General features: G+C 36.7%; 2 protein-coding genes across 3 annotated transcripts; one reads left to right on the top strand and one right to left on the bottom strand.

The window, feature by feature from the left end:
• Positions 1 to 4,868: 4,868 nt before the first annotated feature.
• LOC111343962 (tolloid-like protein 2) lies at positions 4,869 to 10,833 on the bottom strand. The gene is made up of 7 exons (XM_088737791.1): positions 10,471 to 10,833; positions 9,418 to 9,612; positions 8,018 to 8,220; positions 7,101 to 7,289; positions 6,506 to 6,521; positions 6,120 to 6,205; positions 4,869 to 5,426 (listed from the first exon to the last, which is right to left on the bottom strand). Exons 1-7 carry the CDS (start codon positions 10,731 to 10,733, stop codon positions 5,359 to 5,361), a joined length of 1,020 nt encoding a protein of 339 aa, XP_088593917.1. The 5' UTR covers positions 10,734 to 10,833; the 3' UTR covers positions 4,869 to 5,358.
• Positions 10,834 to 12,843: 2,010 nt separating this feature from the next.
• LOC111343960 (ciliary microtubule-associated protein 2) lies at positions 12,844 to 20,843 on the top strand. 2 transcript variants are annotated; one of them, XM_088738639.1, is made up of 12 exons: positions 12,844 to 13,009; positions 13,513 to 13,600; positions 13,989 to 14,073; positions 15,337 to 15,422; positions 15,715 to 15,837; positions 16,669 to 16,806; positions 16,911 to 17,054; positions 17,296 to 17,356; positions 17,833 to 17,939; positions 18,163 to 18,291; positions 19,209 to 19,333; positions 20,269 to 20,843. In XM_088738639.1, exons 1-12 carry the CDS (start codon positions 12,960 to 12,962, stop codon positions 20,327 to 20,329), a joined length of 1,197 nt encoding a protein of 398 aa, XP_088594765.1. In that variant the 5' UTR covers positions 12,844 to 12,959; the 3' UTR covers positions 20,330 to 20,843. The 2 variants fall into 2 exon arrangements, with proteins under 2 accessions (XP_088594765.1, XP_088594766.1); XM_088738640.1 differs by lacking the exon at positions 13,989 to 14,073 and having other exon boundaries at positions 12,871 to 13,009; positions 20,269 to 20,478.
• Positions 20,844 to 21,030: the final 187 nt, after the last annotated feature.

The following is a 21,030-nucleotide window of genomic DNA, read 5'->3' on the forward strand; positions in this document are numbered from 1 at the left end:
CTAGTGCGGAGTGAAACGGTTATATCTCCGCGCACTCTTTTTCATTTTTTTTCATTTTTCACTTTAAGAGATCAAACAAATTTCGTGCGTTTGGGGTATTTTGACTGCACACTTTACAACACTTCTCTAGAGTGACGCATTAATAAAAAAAAGGCCCTGTCTGACTGGCTTCAAAAATATCGTCAAAAGATAAAAAATGACATCAAAGGACAATGTTTGCCCTTTTCCTTCATATGGCGTCCCATCTGGGCCAAAATTCAACATTGCGATTTGAATACTTCTGCGATTTGAATACTTTTAGTATTCTTCCGTATTTCACGATTGGACATTCAAGTTTTTATTCCTTAGGAAACTTTTTCCGATTCAACATTTTCTTTTTACAATTAAACTTCCAAGTTTCGAGTATTAAACATTGTACTTCTCGTCATTCCACTTTGTAGTTGTGGCAATGCAATATTGTTGTACTTATGGTATTGACATATTCAACATGCCGTAGTTCGCGCTATTCAACATTCAACTTTCCATCATCCAACCGCAACCCAGCTATTAACGAAGGAGCGCAGGCTCACTAAGGTCAAGTACCTCATGTAAGCGACAGAGCTGAATAACGTATACGCATGCGCCAGGTTTTGCCGCGGAAACATGGATTTTGAGTCGTTGGCATGGTTGATTTCCTATTCTGTTGCTTCGAGGCGTCGTTTTCCTTGCCGCTTTTCTTTTACAGAACCTCCAAAAATTTGGTACACCCTAAAAATTTTCAAAAATTAATTTTCTCCTTTAACCCTTTGGAAATGGGAAAGTGCCTTCGACGAAAAGAGAGTTCCTCGGTTTTAAAGGTCAGCCCTTGTTATTTTCCGCTAAATTTTAGACCTAGGACACTTGAGCCCGCGTTGTTGACCGCATACCCGCTGACGTTGCATTTCATTATTCAGCTCTGTCCATGTAAGCCTCATAACTTCGTACGAGGTTATCTTCCGAGATGAAAAATGGACGATATCTCGTATTTGCTGGACTTTCTGCGCGAAGAACTGCATGTTGAATATCCACAACTGCAAAGTGGAATTACGAGAAGTACAATGTTTAATACTTGAAACTCGGAAGTTTAATTGTAAAAAAGACAATGTTGAATCGGAAAAAGTTTCATAAGGAATAAAAACTTGAATGTCCAATCGTGAAATAAGGAAGAATACTAAAAGTACAATGTCAAATCGCAATGTTGAATTTTGGCCCCGATGGAACGCCATACCTTCAGGGTAAATATCTTTAACCCACGTCTCGGAAATTCCGGAACGTTTTGGAAATTATTGCAAAGTATTTGAATGAGTCATATTCAGGACAGAATCATAAAAATAAATTGAGTCTCTTAACATCTAGTCTATATCGTTTAATAATTGACATAATCAACGATAGACTGAACATTGTTTCGAGGGTGTCAAATATTGTTAACGAGGCGATAGGAGGTTCATAGCCACCTTATACGACGGCTTATATTAGAACTAACTTGAGAAGAAAGGTACGTCGGATCTAGTAAACATTTATTCACGATTATTTTCTCAGAAAAAGTAATGCCTCGAACGAATTAACTGAGGCGACAATAAAGATGAAATTGGTATTTACAAGCTTAATCATGTTATAATTCAGAGTAACATACGTAGGTTTCACCCAAAACTCATTTTGTTTAATATGGTGGTTTCTGAAAGTCACGAAGTACCAAAACTAACCAAGAAGGTCTGGTCACGCAACCCCTCTGAGCTACATCACGCTACAATAGGTCACTCTACCTTAGAAAATCTGTCACATGCCCGCACTAATACAATAAAAACGTCTATCAAAACAAACAAGTCATTCTTGACTCTTAATAAAGCTAATAATAAATCCTTTGCTGAACAAGCTTTACTGAACAAGCATAATAAGTCAACATGGTTGGATATCAGCCCTGATCTTTTTCTCCATTTTTACAGACTTCAAACTCATCTTGGTCCATAAGAATTCAAAAAGAGAACTCAGCCAATATCCAGCCACCTAAACCTCATGCTTGGTCAATAATGCATACTTACCCTATTTTTAATGAGCCCTCTCTTACTAAGTGGCGATTTAATCATAAATGTACAACTGCAAACATACAATTGACAACTAAATTTCGATTAAATCACATATCTACTTTCTGACCAAATTATACTTGTAAAGTGGGGCCCTGAAATTTAAATACAATTTGCTATAAAGTTGTGTAGCACTTTTAACACCTTTTATAATGAACCCAATACCTGTAAGAATACAAGGTGCCTGTACATTACAAACCTATAAAGCACATTGAGCAATAATTGTTTTAAAAATGATGGAAAGTAAAATTGACAACCTTTCACCTTAAATACAAAACTGATTTAGAGGACTACCTGATAAATTATTACATGTTTTAGTATCATATGATTCTAGTAGTAGTAGTATTATTAGATATCCTCCTTTTGCGAGTATTTGAGTTAATTTATATATAACTTTACAAGCGTCTTTGACAAGACTGCATTGAGTACTTTAAAAATTTTTTTAAGGGAATTTTTGCAGATGCGCCCAATTTCAGAATTAAAGCCAAACCACAGCACCAGGAGCTATGTTCCCTACTCTTTGAGATAAGTGTGTGGGTTCTTTAGCATCCCCTGCTAACCAGTAGAGAGAAGATGCAGGCAACAGGGCCTACAGTTGTTCGTCCTTATCCAAGAAGACTAGAATGTCTCACCATTTGCAAATATGATCATAACAAAGGCCACACATTCTCCTCAGTTATTTTAAGACCCTGAGTGCTGGTCTGGTCTGGGGCTAATGAATCCTCGATACTCTGCACAGCAGCCCCACACTCAACATGTGCTAACCAGGCAACAAAGAGATCACAAAAATTGTGAATATAATAATAATATAATATAATAATATATATAATAATAATAACAATGACATAGGTTAATAATGATGTATGTTATGCTACTGGCACTGATATCAAAGAATTGTCCAGAAACTCAATCATTTTGAACATACACAAAAAATTGCATTCCTGCAAGTTTATGCCACCCATTTTGATTGTTTCTGCTTTAGATGTTCATTTAAATTAATTCCCCAGCAGCATAAAGTAAAACAATCAAATCATTGGCTTTTCCTTTTAGAGTTAACACGTGAAAGAAAAAAGGAAAAAAATTAGGGGAAAAAGTAGATAATTAAATTTTGATGATCATCTAATAATAGCCTTCTGTGACATAATTATTTATTTACTATCAGCCCTTTAACTCCCAGAAGTGATCAACATGTAACTTCTCCCTGTTATATCCTTACCATATCCAGCAAATGGGCAATAAGAATACTCAAACTTATCAGGTAGAACTTGTCATCTTGATCTAACACCAAATCCTCATGACTAATTTAAAAGAAAGTGTGTAGCAGCCAAAGGGGAGAATTAACAATCAGATCTTGGGAGTTAATTAATCAAGTATTTCTATCTTTTTTGTTAATGCTTTTTTTTCTGTTTTTTTTTTTTTTTTTTTAAATTATAAAAATAATTATCCTTAAAGCTAAATAACAAATGTCTCTCAAGTAACGTTACTCCAGAATGTAACTTGAGGTCGCAATAATAGCAAACATGATTTGTAAGAAATATACAACTTTTTTCAAAGACATGTTTTGGCATGCATATGCCATCTCCAGTCAATGAGTAACTGAGTGTGAACAATTATATAGTATACAAGTAGATGAATAAACTATTTACAATATGAAGTAATACAAAAGCGGGTACTAATTACAATGTGACACCAAAACATCAAAGGTGTAAACAAGAATGCTAGAAGAGTGTTATAATGCTGTAATTGTTTGTTAAGTTCAGGTTTGATCTTATTTGTATAAAAAGCTTCTTTGAGTTTTAAATCAATGGAGTTGTTAGCAGGATCCAGAATACTAAAACAAGAAGGGGAGTATTTGTTCTTACAAGAAGGAGATGTGTTGAAATGCTTAAAAATATGCGAGTTTTTATCGCTTTCCGTGTGCTCCTTTATCCTAGTAGAAAAGTGGCGAGTAGTTTCGCCAATATAACGGGAATTACATCCCGCACAAGAAAATTGGCAAACTACCATGGATTTTAGAGCATCAGGAGTACGATCTTTAACACTAAACATGTTTTTAATTTTAAAAGAAGTGAAAACTAGTTTGATATTAAGGTCCGATTTGCAAAAACGCTTAGTGAGTTGCCAGAGTTTAAGGTTTGCTATTTTAGAATAATAGCCAACAAAAGGGAGTTTAAAGTAACATGTATTATTGTCATCACTAGTGTTCCAGCTATTTTGAGAGGAATCTTGATGGGTCTTCCTCTCAAAAAAGCCAGAACAGTAATGATGACAATAATACATGTTACTTTAAACTCCCTTTTGTTGGTTATTATTCTAAAATAGCAAACCTTAAACTCTGACAACTCACTAAGCGTTTTTGCAAATTGGACCTTTTTTTTTTAATATCAAACTAGTTTTCACTTCTTTTAAAATTAAAAACATGTTTAGTGTTAAAGATCGTACTCCTGATGCTCTAAAATCCATGGTAGTTTGCCAATTTTCTTGTGTGGGATGTAATTCCCGTTATATTGGCGAAACTACTCGCCACTTTTCTACTAGGATAAAGGAGCACACGGAAAGCGATAAAAACTCGCATATTTTTAAGCATTTCAACACATCTCCTTCTTGTAAGAACAAATACTCCCCTTCTTGTTTTAGTATTCTGGATCCTGCTAACAACTCAATTGATTTAAAACTCAAAGAAGCTTTTTATATAAATAATATCAAACCTGAACTTAACAAACAATTGCAACATAACACTTTTCTAGCATTCTAGTTTACACCTTTGATGTTTTGGTGTCACGCTGTAATTAGTACCCACTTTTGTAATACTTCATATTGTAAATAATTTATTCATCTACTTGTATATGCATGCCGAAACATTTCTTTCAAAAAAGTTGTATATTTCTTACAATGCAACTTGAATAAATAAATATAAAAATTCATTTAATTGAACTCTTCTCAATTATGAAATTAACAAATCTCCTACACCTTTAGGGCAAATCTACTGTATCTACAACAACAACTACATCTGACAGTAGAACATTTACGTTATGTAAATGAACCCTCCCTCAAGGGTTTGAACAAAATTGTTTCATACACCGAATCAAAATATGGCATCCAAATTGAATTGCCATAGTCCTGGACTTGCTAGCCTCTCACACATGTGATAATCTATTAGTGTTTCCACGTGAAGACGAGGCTAGTATGGGTAAGTCCAGAACAATGGTGATTCAAATGGGACGCCATATTTCGATTCGGTGTATGCACAGACTTTTTTCTATCGCAATAACTGGGTGGTCAAAGTCCCAGTTACCAAAAAGGAGAAAGTTGCCAACATCTTGCTTCCTAAAATCAAGAAGACAAAACCTAGTTGAAGTTACACCAATCTTGCACCCATCCTTCCCTTCTCCCTGCAGAAATACTCCTTAGCAAAAGTCGTTCTACTTTGTGCCACTCCAAGTTGTACAATGAAGGAATAAAAGCATTTCAACTTGCTACATGTATATGATTGCCAAACTTAGGTCACACAATTCACTAGAATGTTTCCTTTTAGCCATAGTGAGCAAAGACAGATGAAGCCTGGTAGGCTGACCCAAGAAATTCTTAGAAATAATTGGTTTTATTCCTACATGGGAGGCATGGTGTCAAATGGAGAATTTACATACTGGTAGTTGACATTCCACAAAAGAACTGTGAGATTTTGAAAAAGACAACAACTTATGTCTTAACCATTAATTTCCAATTTATAAAACAGTATTTTTACTGCTAATTACATTCTGCCAAAAATATCCATACTGTAAAATGGAGGGCTTTTTCAGTTTAGCCCTTAAAATGTGATGCGAAGATCAATATGCAGCTTCAACATTCCTCCCCCCTCCCACCCCCCCTCCTCCCAAACCCCCCCCCCCCACATATGAACTTCTGAAGATGGGTTTCATTCAAGCTTCAAATTGACTGATGTATTATTTTACAATAAAATTTAGGGGAGAACTGTGGCAGCTACAAGTCAGAGTGTTTTATTTTTCTGAGATGACCAACCTGTTGAATTATTTGCATGCACTGTTGACTCATGAACTGTTGAAGATTTAACTGTTGAAGGTTTAACTGTTGGATGGCTTTGGCATCTACCAAAAAATATAACAATAACTTTTAAAAAGTTGCTACATGAGAAAAATATGAAGATTTTTCCAGTAGGTGTACATGCGAGCTAGCTCCCCTTAATCACAAACCCCTAGACTGCAATTAGTTGGTGCCCAACTGATAGGTATACTAACTTTTTTTTCCGGTCGTTTGAAGACAAATGAAAGAATTCAAGAAACCAACTACTCTAAATTCCTCAAACAATCAAATCTCAAAGATGAATTGCAAAATCTTCCTTTATGATGTTTTCTGTTATTTAACTTTGACAAAAGGAAATTTCTTACCCCGATAATGATGACGCTGAAAGAGCAAGGAAAAAAAAGAACAGGTTAATTCTAAGAAACCCCTTAAAATGACATAATTCAACATTTCATCCACTCTAAACCATGCAAAAATTTTAAAAAATAGATTGTATTCAGACAAGACCTTTTTGCTGCAATTGACAGAAACAAAGTGAACCTTCATTAATTAAACAAACACTTTGTAAAGAAATACATGTGACTCTGTGAACAAAGAACTCCAATAAAAATTCTGTTAAGACACAAGACAAGTACATAGCCAAAATAAAATAGACAACTGTGATTCATGTTAATTCCATCATCGACTTATAACAAAATATATAAAAATCAGACATTCCAAAAGCAGACCTAACAGATTGTACTACATAAAACTCTTTGTATTTAAAAATAAACAAACAAATTGAAAAATCAGGATTACAAAAAAGATCTTAATCCTGCAACAATAATTGAAACATTTATTTCTACTTGGTACTACACATGTTAAATCATATTCTCTCTGTCAGGATTATAGGAAATATACGGAAAACAGTGTGGAAAACATCCATACTGATGGTGTGGTGCAAAGGTTTATACAATGTACCTGTTCTGTAACTTGCGTAATTAACAACAACTCCACTCTCATCAGATTTGGTTTGTGTGGTACCCTCTGATGCAAATTTGACTTGCACATTCTTCATTTGTTTTAATGTGAAATAGGATTTAAAAGAAGGAGATGAATGAGAACAAATCCTTTTCTCAATGAATATCTCTTGGCCTGTTGTGTTTGTACCTACAAGATGGAACATAGGACACAATTAATGAAAGAGTACCATACCCTTTCTTGGTTTCCTTAGCATTTTGAAGTAAGAAAATGTTGACAAAGAGTGAGAGGTCTTGGCTTTACTTCAAGTTTATTGTTGAGGCTGCACACTGTAGCTAGAGGAACCTGGTTGCAGGATGTCCAAATGTTCCTCCTCAAGTAATAGGGTGCCCAGCTCTTGAAAGCTTTTATAAGCAGAAAGGTTTAAAAGTCATCAGGAGATGTTGCCAATGGAACACAACTACACAACTTTGGCCAAATTAATGCCAGAGAAACTTGCATTTAAAAAACCATGACTAAATTTTCTTGACTGGTATTTTCCTTCCAATCATGACATATAAATTGAAAATCTGTTAGATTTAATGCCTCACAAAGATTTGTCCTGCTCCAAAGCAAGATAATGGCACCTTGAAAGATTAGTGAAACTTGACAAAATCAGATAAATTTTTATGGTCCTTGACTTCATCTCCATCCATAAAAACATAAAAAGAGAACTCAGCCAATATCCAGTCATCTTAACCTCATGTTTGGTCATAAACCCATCTGTTCAGACCAAAATTACAAGGTTGGTAATAAATTAACCATATCTCTAGGTTCAAATAGATGACGAAGATTTCAATTGAAACAAACTTTTGAATTAAACTGGCAATGCAGTAAAACATGTTCCACCAAACAGACCATTATTATAGCACACCTACCAGTGATGCGTAACTCATCCTCCTCGTTTTCCCTGTTTTTATTGCAAAAAGGACTTCCTCCCAATTTAAAGCTTGTATAAAACAAGCGAACTTCCCTTCCTGATGGAATTGAAAAATTCCATGTACACCCAGCATTTTGATGGTAAGTCAAAGGCCAGTTGGGAGTAAAGAATGTTCCACTTGCTTGGTTAAAAAACTTTTGGCTACATATCAAAATAGGTAAAAAAACCATTTTAAATTAGGTAAAAGTAGCTCTATATAAATGGCAGTGTTTAACAAGGATTTCCAGCCCTAGAAAAGCCATAACCACACACGTGTAAAATTACAAAAAAGTTTTGAGTGTGTTTGGTATTGTCAATTAGCTGCTGACATGTCATCTGCCTTACAGGCCACTCTGTCAAGTTAATGAATGAACGAAAAAGTGTTCATTCAGTAATAAGGTCAACTTTTCTTATAGTAAAGGCCTGTTGTGTTTATCTAAGCCCCACCTTGTACCAGGACCTTCTTTGATTGTTTCAGTGAAAAATCTGTCAACAAGTGACATAAAATAAGTGGAACCCCCAGTTTATCCGCCTCCCAGTTAGCTCAATGGATAGAGCGCTGGACTGTTGTGCGGGAGGTCGAGGGTTTGAGCCCCGGCCGGACCAACACTCAAGGTCTTAAAATAATTGAGAAGAATTCGCTACCTTTCTATAACATCAAGAAATGGTTAGATATTCTAGTCTTCTCAGATAGGGACAAATAAGTGGAGGTCCTGTCTCCTGCAGAGTTGGGGTAGGAGACGTTAATTTCCCACACACGAGATTACTGTGTGATGGATGTCCTCCCCTGGGGTGGGATGGGTGGGAAGGTGAAATTGATAGACTGAAGCGGCTGCCATAGGCGCCTGATATGCTGATGTCTGTTCTCAACCTTACACTGCACCCGTAATTCAGCCTCTGGGCTGCAAGTGGTCAGATATAAACTATATTCATATATTCATCCATGTAATCTTTTTTCTTTCAAGGGTTGGATTTGAATTGTCTGAGATGCATCCCCCGGGTCCAGTAAGAAAATAATGTGTGGTTGCTTGTAAATATGGAATTTCTCTTCCTGTGTTAAACATGATTTCTCACTCATTTGCCAAGCTCACTAATGAGATATCATGTTGAATACTCCATTTTATGAACACCCATGCATTAATTTCTCCATGACAAGACTGATAACAATTATCTCGGATGATAATTATTACCATTATCTGTATCATCATTACCATTTCAATAATAAATCTCGAGAATGGGAAAAGAAATTTAACTTGATGAAGTAAATGATCCAGTTGAAAACAAGCAGTTAGATTGACAGAAAATGATAATCGCACATAGATCACAAGAAATAAATTTAAATACGAAAGACTTACAGACCTGCAGTTTGAGGTGGGATCCAGTTTTGTGTTATTATCCATTGAAGTATAATTTGCTTCAAACCCTGTATTCTGGCCTGACCCATCAGTTTTAAAAAAAAGGGTGATGCAATGGTCCAAAGAATAAATTTTCTCTGGCATTACCAACTCTGAGCAAGAGCAAAATTTTCCAAAATGTATGGAATTGTCATTACATCTAAAAGACAAGGTTAAAAATGTTACAAGTATAATTCCCTTTTATGCAAACCAGAGTTATATGGATATTTCTTCAAATTTGCGTTAATTATTAACACAACATGTGCAACTACTTTTCAGGTATCAACCTCCTGTCTGTGCCATGTAAGGAATAAAGTTAATTCAAGGAGTGTGTGAGATGAAGAATTAAATGGGTGGTTTGCAACCAATCTCTAAAGAAACAGGTAACAATGGTGAAAGGAACAAATGCTGGTGGACGAACAAAGGAAGCTAATGAGATATGTATTGTTTATTGTCGGTGATGACCTAACGTGCAAACCACCTAGAAGATTTGATACAACATAAAATTCCTCAGCAGTTTTCCAGAAAAATATAACACATTTTATAGGAGAATCTGTACGAGTACATGTGAATCTGAAGTCACTAATGCTTTTTGCAATCACTCCTTAATCTAGGCGTCCAGAGCTTTCTCCACAAAAGGAACAAAAAGTGATGTTATAGAGAAATACGTGACTTGAATCTGATCTAATATTGTCCCTATACATAAAACACGATGTAAAATATTCCATTAACGAAGGCAAGCACTAATTTCTTACACATAGCTACATTCAACGGCGAAAATCGCGAGTGTAATCATTATTGGCCAAAGTTTAATTTCTGGATCAAGGAAAAGTTTAAGTTAATTTACATTAAAAGAGAATAAGACTTGTGAGGCACTTGCGTGCTTGTAAGTTAGGTTTTACAAAATTTAAGCCTCAAATATTTTACTAATTTCGTAAACTTTCAGTCGGCACACAAGACTTGTTCGATCACGCATTTTAACGACTCCTTTCGAGAAGAAAACATCTACAGCACCTACCCCACTATTATTTCCAAAGAATCTTGTTCGCACTCTGGCATCATTCCTGCTATCTTCAGCTTCTTAAATTCAAGAATAGCTCTTCGGCCAACGGGAACTCGGATATCGTACGAACAATTAAGGTTGTTTTGATAAAATTCGCCCTCATGAGAGAGCACGGTTCCAGTCAAACCATCGTATTTAGACTGCGGACAATCGGCAAAAGAAGCCCCAGGTGAACTGAAAAGTAACATGAAGGAAAGTAGGAGCATTTCTACGTCCATTTTCCGTATTTTTTAAAATGATTCGTCAACAGTAAAATAGAGAGAGAACGATGTCTTGTAAGCACGGGGAAGTACTTCTTCGAAAAGGCACCACGGTCGTACTATATTTACACTTCCTTTTCTGGATAATGACTAGGTCCAGGGTTCTCTCAGTCTTTTTTCGATCAGGCCCTGGGGACGAAGTTATAACCTGAAGAAAGTTAGGCAGAGTGCTTGGCGGAGGGGATGGCTTCCGCGAAAAAACTGGTGACAAAACAAACTCATTTTGAACCCGTAATTACCTGTAGCTCAATCTCCGATGGTTACATAAATTGAATAACGATAGCTCCCGAAAACAAATAAGAAAAGAGAAAAAATAAAAGAACAAAAAGGGAGAAATGGAAAGGTGCCGTGGTCGTGGTTGCCTTCCCTTGACGTACAAATGCACATGTTCCTTTACTATGGAAAAAAATCATACTAAGTACTCTCGTCTACTACGGTAACGTACTTACAAGGGAAAATTTTATATAAATATTTGTTGCTTTTTATAAGTCAGCTTATTATCTCTTGCTTTTAACTACGAAAGTCTCATGACGGAAGAGCCCTCGGGCTGCGGCATGAAGCTCCAAACCCAGATACGAGAAGTATACCTGGAAATTTTAATTGATGTCTCTAGAACCAACTTCTGTGATAGCGGTCAACCGTGGTACTAAAACGTATGCCACCCTTCCCCGGCACAAAGGTACCATCTTTGAAAATGTTTTATCAAAGTGCCAACAAGCTGACCGATCTCGAAAACTTTCTTTATCTGCGAACAAATGGAGCCGAAATTAAAACAAATTCATTTTGCCTGATCACAGGTCTAGTAATATAATCAATCTATGGGTGCTTACTTGAGTCGAAAAGAAGTAGTTCGAGAGAAGTTTTTCAATGCGTATAATGTTAGGGCTATGATCGCGCAAACTCAGAAATGGCTTTGGAGAAGTGGAAAAAATTAACATTTGCACATAACCTTTTAACTGAACTCTTATGCTCATTTTACTCCTTCCGTAGTTTTTTTTTTTTTTTTTTTTGGTACTATTTTTATTTTTTTACTGCGTTTCAGAAACACAGAGAAAAAAATTTCACTGAGTTCACAAATTATTTATCTCCCAAGAGAGTGAAATATTTTTCTTCTGGTCTCCAATAAACAGCTGGCAGAAGAGCATCAAAGTCAAAATTCCCTTTGTTATCAAGACAACAAGCCTTTTCATCCATTTCCTCCTTGGATACATAAAGCTCCAAGGAGGAGTGCTGGTTTCTATGGGGTACTCTCTGATCCATTACATGAGCTGTCCAAGTATTCATCATAATTCGCCCGACGTCTCTACCACTATAGTTATTTGCACCTTTGTAACTATTACTTGCACTGGATATTCTTTGACGGTTCAAACACTGATATGTTAGGGGAGCATGGACTTGTCTTTGATTTCCGCTGCCTGGGAAAATAGCCGGCAGTGCCGCTGCCGGGTTTGTTGTGAGTAAGTGCACAAGTTGAAGACTGTTATCGCCATGTTGGGTATGGCCTTCGTCTAAGGGATCTTTTATGTAAGAGTGATCTCTTCCAGTCTTATGACAAAGTTCCTTAACATGAGTAATTGAGTTCTTGTGAGAATGATCCATTTAGATTTTTTTTTAAGACCGGAGATAATCTCTTTGACATTCACCTTGCTGGAGTGTTTTTCCTTAGCATTACGTCATAGAGACGTATTTTTATTACGCGCGCGCAGAAAATCGAGGATCAAGCACGATACGAGAATGGAATCTTTGGAGGGACCAGCCTAGGTGAGTTCTTGCAGTTTTCGTAGCCCTTTAACGTCCTTTGGCTGTAATAGTGGTTTCCGAGGCGAGATCAAAAAACGACTGCAAAAGAGAATTAATGTCCTTGTTTTGGGGAATAAATTCCTATGAACGGAGAATGGAGGATTTGAGACAGTGTACATTGAAAAAAATTATAGACGAGCATTAATGAAGATTTTTTGATAAATTCCTTCAGCTTGAGGCGAAAATTTAGTTCAGCTGTCGACCCCGGATGTTCATTCAGCCTGGCCTCCTGCACTCGTCGCGATTTGTTGCCTGGCGTTTTCCGGTGTTGCTAAGCAATGTCTTTTCACGCGGAGTTAGTAAGTGGAGTTATGAAGCCGCTATGATGTGGAGATATGTGATCTAAAAAAACTTCTGGATCCCGGTAGATAAAGGCCAGCGAATATGTCTCAGAAGAAATTTTCTGGGGCACCATTCGGAGTACAGACTTCTAGGTGGGTGCGATTTATGAGGGCTACGAGCAAGTTGATGTCAAAATTATTGGCGCGCTTGAGTCTGTTTCTTCGAAATCAATAACTTCATTATACCTGTGTTCATTCCTTAAAAATTCATCATTCTCGTAGCATTATTAGGAAAAGGAAAGAAATTTTTGACCTAAGATTTTAAGATCTTTGTAGATGAAGAATTTCGTGCTTCACTCGTGGTCATGCAACACTTGTTCAGGCTTGTCAACATATTATTCTGGAATGCACCCACACAATGCACTACAGTTAAAAAGACACTGTGATATCGAGTACGGATAAATTTTGATAGAGCCAGTGTTAGAAGCTTCACTATGTAGTGGCTTTAAGTGACATTTCAAAAATTTTACCCAGATTGCCTTCAAAAGAGAATTGATTTTCTCTGGAAAATCTTCACAAGGAAATGTTAACTGAGAAAAAATTCCTCATTTGAAATTTGCTCTGATCAAACCATGGATTTCAATTTTGATTTGTAGGTTTGATGTTGCTGGAATTCATCCAAAAAGCAAAATACCTGGGACAATAACACAAGTTGCATATGACAAGAAATGCATGTCAGATGTGGTGGGTTTTCTCTTGATCATTATAGCAATACTGCATAAAAACTTACATGTATTATGCTTTACCCTGCCGAGGTGCTAAAATCGTCTCATACATGAACTATAGATAGTAAGATATATTCTGGTTTGCAATATGCCATTAGAAATAATGCAGGAAATGGTCAGGCAAAACTGGGTCATGATTTCCAATGAAGCTACAAACAGCCAGTCTCAATGCTTGCTTAGAGATGGTTGCAGGTTAATCCAATTATTGGCCTTTTATTTGAAAAATAGCTAATTTAGGGATATCAGAATTGTAGCATAGGGAGGTGACTGTAAACAATTGATTTTTTCTTGTTGACACAGAAGTAGTGGAATTTTTGGTGATGAAGGACAGTTTTTTCTTGCCCTAGAATCGCCGTCTTGGACCAGGTTCATATAACATCAATGTGGGTGGATTCAATCCCAAGTCTGTCTTTGAGAGATCTTCTGGACCTGGTAAAGACGTTGGAATTTTCTTTTGGTTAACACAAATTAAAATAATACTCTTTTAAAAAATTGTCATTTTACGACAAATTCTAACTATCCACCAAATGGAAAAATACCATGGAAAAATGCCCTGTGATAAATCACCATAATTAGCTGCATGATCATCAAAAAACACTAATTACTGTTCTTACACAAAATCATTGTTGGTCAGCAGTGACCTTTATTTGAGTGGTGGCTCCTAAGGGAGCTGGGTTTTTTAGTGATAACTTTGAGAATGAAGTGTTTATTTTTCTTTTATCTTCTCCATTTGTTTATTTTAATGTTATCTATACTTACTGTGGATAATTAGAATGGGAAAGGGCAAATGGAAAAAAATACCCCTTTTTTTACCCCTTTTTTTTTACCCCTTTTTTGGGACACACTTGCTTTAAACTTTCAGCCATTTTGTTCAGTAGTTGACAAATGAAGAACTTTGTACCTGATCCAAAAGATTCATAATAGCTGCTTGTGAACAATTACATTACAATGAAAAAATTTTAAGGTCAGATTGGATGGGTTGGACTGTTGATCAATTGGTGGGTAGATGACTGCTATATTTGACGTTAATGGGTGATTTCAATTGGTAATTGGGCAATAATCATTCAGTAGATAGTCAATGTCTTTGTTGAGATGTCAATAGACTATCCATCATCTGTCAGTGTACAAAACACGTTCAATCACCGTAGACCGACTATTCTCAAATATCAACAAAGTTGAAATGGTAAATTGGCCACCGTAATGATTACAAAGGCTGATGTTTTGAGCGTTAGCCCTTCGTCGGAGCGAATCTTTCGTTACCCCGACCAACGCAGCCCCAAACAGTTTCTTTCGAAACTGTCAGCCTTTATTCTCAAATATATCAACCGCCAATTGAAAGTTGAAGATAATTCCTCAATATACATGTACCGTATTTTTGCTTACCACCAGAATGATTTTTGCATGAAAACAAACTGAGAACTAGTCAAACTTTAACAAGAAAGGGTGGTATGTCTTAAAGCTGAGCATTTCTGCTAAAGAGAAAAAAAACATTTCTATGAGAGAATACCATAAGTTGACTGTATATTTGGGTATTAGCGGTGCAATCACTGTTGGTCAATGACTTTTATTCAAGTGGGGGTCCTAAAGGAGCTGTTTTGTTTAGTTTAACCTCAAAAATGAAGTTTTTTATTCATCTTGTAGAATAATATTATTCCATCAGTTTAATGTCGTCTATTGTTTACTGTAAATAACTAGGATGGGAAAGGGCATTTGAAACAGCTCGCCTGGCAAAGATACCTCATCTGTTGTACAAAGAACAATGGGAAAAGAAGCAACTACAGGTAACTATTATGTGAATGCTAAATATGCAATTGTAACTACAAGCTGGATTGATAATTGATGGTTGTATGTGGAAAAATGCATTTTTTGCATGAAACGTGAATCCTTGAACCTGACTAATGCCAAATTTTCCTCTCAAATTATTCACCAAATCTTTTCCCTGGCTTGTATCCATTTCTATAATTTTTAAGGAAATTTGTGGCACTCAATTAAAATCATTTACTTTTGATTTAATCATTTTACTTGGAACTCATTCTAATTCCAGTTTTCAAAGTCTGTGTTTTATTTCAACAGAAGCAACTTCTTGGTCCTGGAACATATAACATCACTAATTTTATTGATCAAATGAGCAAAAAGCCTGGGAGTACAAGGGGTGTCTGTGAAACCAGAGAAGCAAGATTTGATGCTACAAGATTGGTTTGCGATTTGATTGTGTGGCCAATAATATTAATCTTAATTTATTTAGCACAGTCAAATTCGATCTAACCTCCTTGTAGCCAGCATATTAGTTAAAGAACTCCAGTCAAACATCCAAACAGTCCGAGATTGAAGTTTTCCTCATTATTTTACCTCTGAAGTCAGTTTACTTTCAGATCCACCACCTTTGTGGTGTGCTCAGTCTCCAGGCTTTTTTTAAGTCTGATCTTTGATCTACTTAAAAGGGTGTATTTAGGACAGGAACTGTGTTAGAGCCTATCCACAATTGAGCATCCCCAAAATGTCTAATCAAAGCTTAGTAACCCTGTAATCCCTAAGAATGATTAGCATCTTATTACTCCTTACATCATCACACTGAATCAAAAATTAAGGTAAAGAGAATAATGGAAATGATCAGCATCTAAAGAAGTTCCTGATTGTATAACAAATTCTCCTTGTCAGCACCTTGAGGAATGTATAAAGAATAGTATGGAGAACATGCATACTGATACAATGAATATATGAAGGTCATATATTTTGAACTGCGGTATTAGATAGGTATGATGCACGATCCTCGCAGTAGAGAGCACTATTTATGTAATAGCGAAAATCAGACCTGAAAAAAATCAGGCCTGTACGGAATTTTTTTCAGGTCTGATTTTCGCTTTTACATAAATAGCACTCTCTGCTGTGAGGATCCTTCATCATACGTATGCATACTGATGTTAGGCTGTTAGGGGTTAAGTAATTGCAACTACCTATAAATGCAAAAATAAATTGAAAATTACAGAGTATGCATATCTTTTGTTACCTTTTTTTGAAATACTGCAGAGTCAAGTGCCAGGGCCAGGAACTTATGGTAAGGGAGGGATACCAAGTGCTGTGGTTGAAGAGAAGGTGCAAAAGTCCGTCAGTAATGTAGGAATGCTGGATTCTGGAAAGTCGTACAAGAGACAGCTTCCAGAAGCGGTATGTACATGCATGTCTAATAGTCTTACAGTGTTACTTGCACATTGCTTGGTGAATACCACTTGAAGAGTTAGCAATATTTTTTCTTTGGAATGTTTGAATAGGGAAGTCGTCTGTGTCCTGGACAATATGAGATGAAGAGCTTCACCGATGAGATGGAAGCAAGAGTAGTTAGCAAAAGAGGACCTTATGATCTCTTCACTGGTGAAAGGAACAAGCCCGTATCTGTGGGATACTTTGCTCTTCCGGTAGGATTCTAATCATATAATTTAAGTACGAAAGGTTGACAAAAGCTTTAGAACAACCCACAATTCACACACAACCCACAATTCCTCTATTTGCTCCGACGAAGGGCTAACGCTTGAAACGTCAGCTTTTGTAATCGTTACGGTGGCCAATTTACCATTTCAACTTTGTTGATATCTCCAAATTAAAAGCTTTAGAAATTAAGTGTCTTTGACCCAAGATGGTATTTCCTTTATTTTTCAGGGAAAGCAAACTTTGGGTCCTGGAGAGTACGACTTAAAATCATTCTTGCATGAGCTGCATGGTAGGCAATTTTACAGGCACTACTTTATCTGTGGCTTCAACACATATGCATTTTTATTAGTTGCAGCAGGCAAGATACTATGCAAAATGAAAAATCTGTTTTAAGGAATTCCCCATCCTTGATCTAGACAAGAAATATTATCAACCAATCAGATTGTCAGGATGTTAAAGTTAATTAGAGTGGTTTGAAGCATATATCTGGTTGGTAACAAAACAGCAGTGCACCCTGATTGGTTAGATAAAAATGCAACACTGACGCAAGAAAAGGGGATCAATGTCAATATTTGACAAACTGCACACATACCCCTCCCCTAATCCAACAATTACCTTGGGTTAGTTGACTGTTGATTTGGTAGGGGAGGGGTAGATGCGCAGTTGCATTAACCTACTTACAGTCATTTTTCAACAATGGAAGGACTAAGCTAATGAACAGAGCTAATTTTCATGTACTTATGAAATCATAATTTTTTTCTTTAGATAAGCATCAAAACCATCACGGAGTCTTCCTGAAGGTGCAGCGCTTCCCACCATACCCAACCAACAGGATCTACTGTTCAACATTGAGTCAATACCCAAGAGACTCTGTAAGTTTTTTTTCCAAGGTTTGTCCCAATTTGTGATTGGCTAAGATGCCTTTGTATTACTTGTTTTTTAGTGCAATTCATGCACAATAATGAGTCAAGTATCATAGTCAGAAATAGTTGGGGTGACAACACTTGTAGGCTCAGATATTTTTCTGTTCTGCTTCTTTCCATGAGACAAACACGTGACTGTGACTGTATGATCTATGAATTTCTTCATCACTAGACCGACCCAGGACCTGGAAACTACTCTCCTCAGGAACTTACTAAGCCAGAGGCAACTGTTAGACCACCCTTTGGCTCAACTGCGGACCGATTCGACCGTCATGCCAGAAGATTCTTCCTGGGAAGCATAGTATGTCTTTACACAGAGTAACAATAGCACCAATATTAATTACAACATAACCAAAGCAAAGCGCGCGCTCTGATTGGTCAATTTAGCGTCCCCCATTTTCCCATGGGTGTACGCTGCTGACGTGAGCAAATGCAAAGACTATTTTTCCGCGCGCGCTTGTTTCTTCTAGTCGCGTAAGATTTGTTAATTAAAAGGGAACTCTTTAGCTACAATGTATCAATGTTATGTTATAAAACAAATGGTAAACACCACAGCATACACTATTGAGTTATGGATGCACTTGGGAGATTTGCTAAGCACTCAAGAAGCTAAGAGTCGCTCTCGGCTATCGCCTCGAGCGACTCTTACGCTTCTTTCGTGCTTAGCAACCTCCCGCGTGCATCCATAACTCAATAGTGTACGCTGTGGTGTTTACCATTTGTTAAATATTCTACACATAAATTAGGTCAAAACAAATTCAAGTTAACTCGTAGTATTGCGTTGGCCATCTGTACCAATTAATTGACCTAGCTCAGGCGCTTAAGTAGAACTCAAGATTTTTCTTTATCTCGGGAGGTATAGCCAGGGAAGAAAGTAGTCATTCTATGGTTGCACAATGTAGTAACAAGTGTGGTGACCTACCATTTTTTTAACTCTTGTTTGGACTTGAGTGGTAACTTCTTTTTTTTGAAAAATGTGGATTTAGTAAGTGAACTTGCCAGGTTATCTTACATATCAAGAGGATTAGACATTCTCTTGTACATATGAAATTGATCACCAGGTACAGGTACTGCTATTCGTAAGCGAATGTTGCTGGTAAAACTTGTTTGTCATTAAAATGTACGTAGGCAGCCACCGGGCAAAAGTTGATGAAAATCGGAATGCAGGTTCTATTTAAGGCGGATGACTTCAACCTGTTACTTTTGATAAATTTTCAGAATCCAGTTGGTCCTGGGCGATATGATGTGGATCGCTATGACAAGGCACAGCACAGTAATGGACATAGAAGTGCTTTCAACTCTAAAGCCAAGAGATACGATCTTATACGGGACAAATACTTAACGTCAGTATACCTTGCAAACACATTTAATGCCCTTCACTCTTTCGCTTTGAAGATTGACTGAAATAACCATGGTATAATAGTCCATTTTACAGTTGTGTGCTTGGTTGCCAAGCCTTTGGACGGGAGTGAGGCTACGGGTGACCTTGTTATGTGACCTTGCTGCCTTTCACTTTGTTATCATGCTAACTAGATACAGGTCTCTATCACAACAAGGTCACCTTTAGCCTCACTCTGAATCAAAGGCTTGGCAACTTAGTACACAACTTTAAAATAGCCTATTGTAGATGAATCTCGCTACAAGAACAATGCGATCGACTTCGGCGTTGATTGCACGAACATTTGACTATTGTCGGATGAGCTGGTGAGCTTTGTTACCGCTCTTATTTTTTGTGTTGATACTTCTCCTTAAAGTCTTGCTTAGTTCACTTTACTCTATAGAGCTAAGGGCTCTAAAATTCCATTTTTATTTGGAACCCTTTTCAGAGCTAAGTCAAACCAAATACAGAATTTACGCTCAAGTAATCTAGTTATTTTCATCATTCTTTATTTTAGATAATTAAATGATTTGAGAAACTAATGAAAATTGAAAGCAAAGACGAACATAGCCTAGTGTGACCGTACCCCCTTTGGAGAAACGTCCCCCCCTTCCGTTTCTCCCGGGGGGAGAGTGTGGCTACATGTAGGCTAAGACGAAAACACTTCCAGAAGCGTAAAGCTGGAAGAGAACGCGAGGTACCAAAGAGGGTTTGATATTGTTTTATATATCTGATCGGTTAAGAGATTGGTAGAGTTTTCTAGGCCAAGCACGAGGCGTCATAAAGCACAAAACCAACCCAATGCCATATTATTTGTATCACTCAATCGGAAATGACTCTGAATGCAATATTTCATGATTGTAAAGAAGGTTGATGGTGAATCTTACTTTTTTTCTGCAGGGAACGGATCAAACCAAGTGAGGTTGACAAAGTTTTCATGGTCCCCATTGATGCACAGTAAAATTACCAAGCAAGCTTGTTCTAGCAATGGTACTTCAAGGATTTATTTCGAATTTTCTCATCAATAATATTAAAGAAGAGTTAAAAGTATTTAGTAGCGAATAGCACATTTCCCAGTGCACTACTTTTTGTAAATCGAAAATTCAGCTTGTATGTTTGGGAAACAATTTATGCATGCTTTATTTCCGGCGAAAGGGCGGAAGCCAGTCATATGTTTTCTATTAATGCGTGAGATATTTTTTTTTACACAAATCAATTACTACTTAGTGTTTTTATCTGGATGATATTTTAGTATTGGTTTCCTTAAAAAATTTTCATGGAACAATTTATGACTCTGTTAACGATATAGATATATAACATGAATTTCGACATGTTAACAGTAGGTCTTCAGGAGTGCAGATCTTTCATTAAATTTTCGTACGAAGCGTTTTTTATCATCGGAAAATACACCCAATTGTAATGGAAACTCCAAGTTTCAAGTGTTTTGATTAAAGCCATACATTTTGTCTTTCTTACATTTGATATAGTTGTGTTAATGTGAAGTCAAAAATTGCGCAGAGTGTAATGACAGGACAGGACAAAAGCCGTCTTAAGAATTGCAATTCTTTTGCACTTATCCCTATAATTTTCTGGCACTACAAGAAACCGATTCTTGAAAAATAAATCTGAATGGCTTGTAGAATGATTAAACGAAAGTTGAAA

Source organism: Stylophora pistillata, chromosome 11 (assembly GCF_964205215.1).
Source record: "Stylophora pistillata chromosome 11, jaStyPist1.2, whole genome shotgun sequence".
NCBI classification, from domain to species: domain Eukaryota; kingdom Metazoa; phylum Cnidaria; class Anthozoa; order Scleractinia; family Pocilloporidae; genus Stylophora; species Stylophora pistillata.